Raw genomic sequence first — 2,201 nt, forward strand, 5'->3', positions numbered from 1 at the left:
GCCGTACCTGGATGTTAACATCTGCCCCATTGTTTACTAACAGCTCAAGACACAAAGCACCGTGTGTGGAGGCAGCAGCAAAATGCAAAGGGGTAAATCCACTGTTGTTGGGCTGGTTCACGTTAGCACCGTAGTCGGTCAGCTCATTAACGACAGCATCCTGCCCATTGTAGCAAGCTAGGTGAAGTGCCGTGTTTCCATAGACGTTGATTTCATCAATCTGCGAATGAGTCCAAAACAGGGTAATTAAAATCACTGGAGCCAATTGACTCCATTTTCCACAAAAAGCCTAATGGTTCTCCCAGAGAACGAAAACATCCATTTGTCAATGTAATTTTTTCAGAGCTTACTCTTGCCCCAGTGTGGTCATCCTAGAAATGCTTGTCACTGGAGGTAAAGATCAGCAAAAAGCGAACGTGACAAAAAGTGAACCGGGGAAGAAGAGTTAGGTGTTTCAACTTGTGGAGAGAGATTTGGGGGCTAGAGAAGCGATAAAAAGTGAAAGGCAAAGCTGCCTGGAAACATCAGAGGAGAACTGAGCAGGAGGGCAAGAAAAGAGCCTGAAACTCAGAAGTTGGGGTCAAAAGCCACTCTGGGACTGGTTCTGCTGTCTGACCCCTGACAAAGCCACATTCTATAGCAGAGCCACGGAGCTCTCCTGGGAATTTCGCTCATGGCTCTCTCTTGCTTTCCCAGACCTGCCCCAACTGTTGGGTTTCACCACCATGGTCTCAATATTGCAACTTGGTTTTCCTTTCCTCCAGGGACATGAGGTTCTAGAGCTTCACCACTGCTCCTGTGCTGTTACCTGAAGGAGAATGGGGTTGGGCTGACCTCTCCAGATCAGCACTGGACACTTCTGCTCTGAGGCCCTACCGTTCATCCGTTCATTTCTGCTTGTAATTCACAATTTAGAAGACTAAATTCTGTAGGTGGGATGAGGCATTCTAGCCAGTCTTTAAAAAATGACTGGTTAATCTGTATTACTTATAATATACATGTTTAACTATTTCTCTACCTATGTTGATATAGAAAGTTAGTTTGCTTCTGGTTTCCCGCTACTTAAAGATGCCCTCCTTGTGCTCCGTTAGCTGCCCATGTAAACTCAGAAAGAGAGGGTGCTAGAAATGAGATAGGCTTTTTCCCCCCCTTGAATTAAAACACAAACAAGATTTAACTTCAGAACAATGTAAAACCCACAATACATAGGGTTTCACTTCAGAATAACAGATACACCATGGGGTGACACATTAACCATAGCTCACCTCCACACCCAGGTTCAAGAGATGTTTGACCACATTGATCTGGCCGTTGGAGGCTGCGGCGTGCAGAGGGGTGTAACCCTTCTTATCCTTACACGTCACTTCTGCGTCATGGTTGATGAGCAATGCCACGACGTCCAGGTGGCCTTTAGAAAGCAAGCAGTAGAAAATAGCATTAACCTTTATCGGACAATTTGACAATCCATTCCACCTAAATCAGCACTATCAGTTTTCACTGCCACCAGCATGTTGCTGAGCTATTTATCAAAAGCTGGTTCATGGCAAATATTCAACAAATATTTAGTGAGTACCTACTATGTATCAGACTTGATGAAAATGATGTGGGGGAGAAAAGATGATTCATATGTAAGGCTTCTATTCAATGAGATCTAATAGAAGTGATGCCTGTTCATAAATAAATAATAACAAGGTCCTACTAATATGTTAGTACCACAGCCTTAAAAACTATATGTCAAAATGAAAGCAATGCTTTTGAAACCCATTGCCATTTTTCACTGAAAAGTCTAACAATGATAATTTGCTTTGGAAAAACTAAAGAAAAAAGTCAATCAGGATGACTCCAGATTATTGTTAAGTCGTATGAAATTGCTGCTGTTTGACCACTTTTGTTGACTTACAAAAATGGTAATTTCATATGGTTCAACTTATAAGGATTCTTGTGAATTACTGGCTAAACAGAAAACCCTTCTACTTTCAACTCCTGTTGACATATTTTCTAGAGTATTTTCCTTTATTCCCTATCTCACTACATATAATATGATAAATGTACTTGACCTATTTACAGTGATGCTGAAGATAGTTTGATGTTTCAGGGTCATTGCTCTAAACATGGTTGATAATTGAATAAGATGAATACTCACTCTTGGTTCTAAAATATGTGTGTAGTGTATGTGTAAGAGAAGGGTGTATGTGTGTGGG

At 41.5% G+C, this 2,201-nt stretch overlaps 1 protein-coding gene across 4 annotated transcripts in view; it reads right to left on the reverse strand.

Moving 5' to 3' along the window:
* The window catches only part of ANKRD44 (ankyrin repeat domain 44), a 117,477-nt gene that overhangs the window by 112,882 nt on the left and 2,394 nt on the right, over positions 1-2,201 (reverse strand). For all 4 annotated transcript variants that reach the window (XM_019635724.1, XM_019635722.1, XM_019635721.1 and 1 more), the window contains exons 3-4: positions 1,266-1,408; positions 8-220 (exon numbers count right to left, since the gene is read on the reverse strand). In XM_019635724.1, the coding sequence (XP_019491269.1) occupies positions 8-220; positions 1,266-1,408 (356 nt within the window). The remainder of the gene's footprint in view (positions 1-7; positions 221-1,265; positions 1,409-2,201) is intronic.

The sequence above is a fragment of the Hipposideros armiger genome, unplaced genomic scaffold, assembly GCF_001890085.2.
Source record: "Hipposideros armiger isolate ML-2016 unplaced genomic scaffold, ASM189008v1 scaffold_23, whole genome shotgun sequence".
Lineage (NCBI taxonomy): Eukaryota > Metazoa > Chordata > Mammalia > Chiroptera > Hipposideridae > Hipposideros > Hipposideros armiger.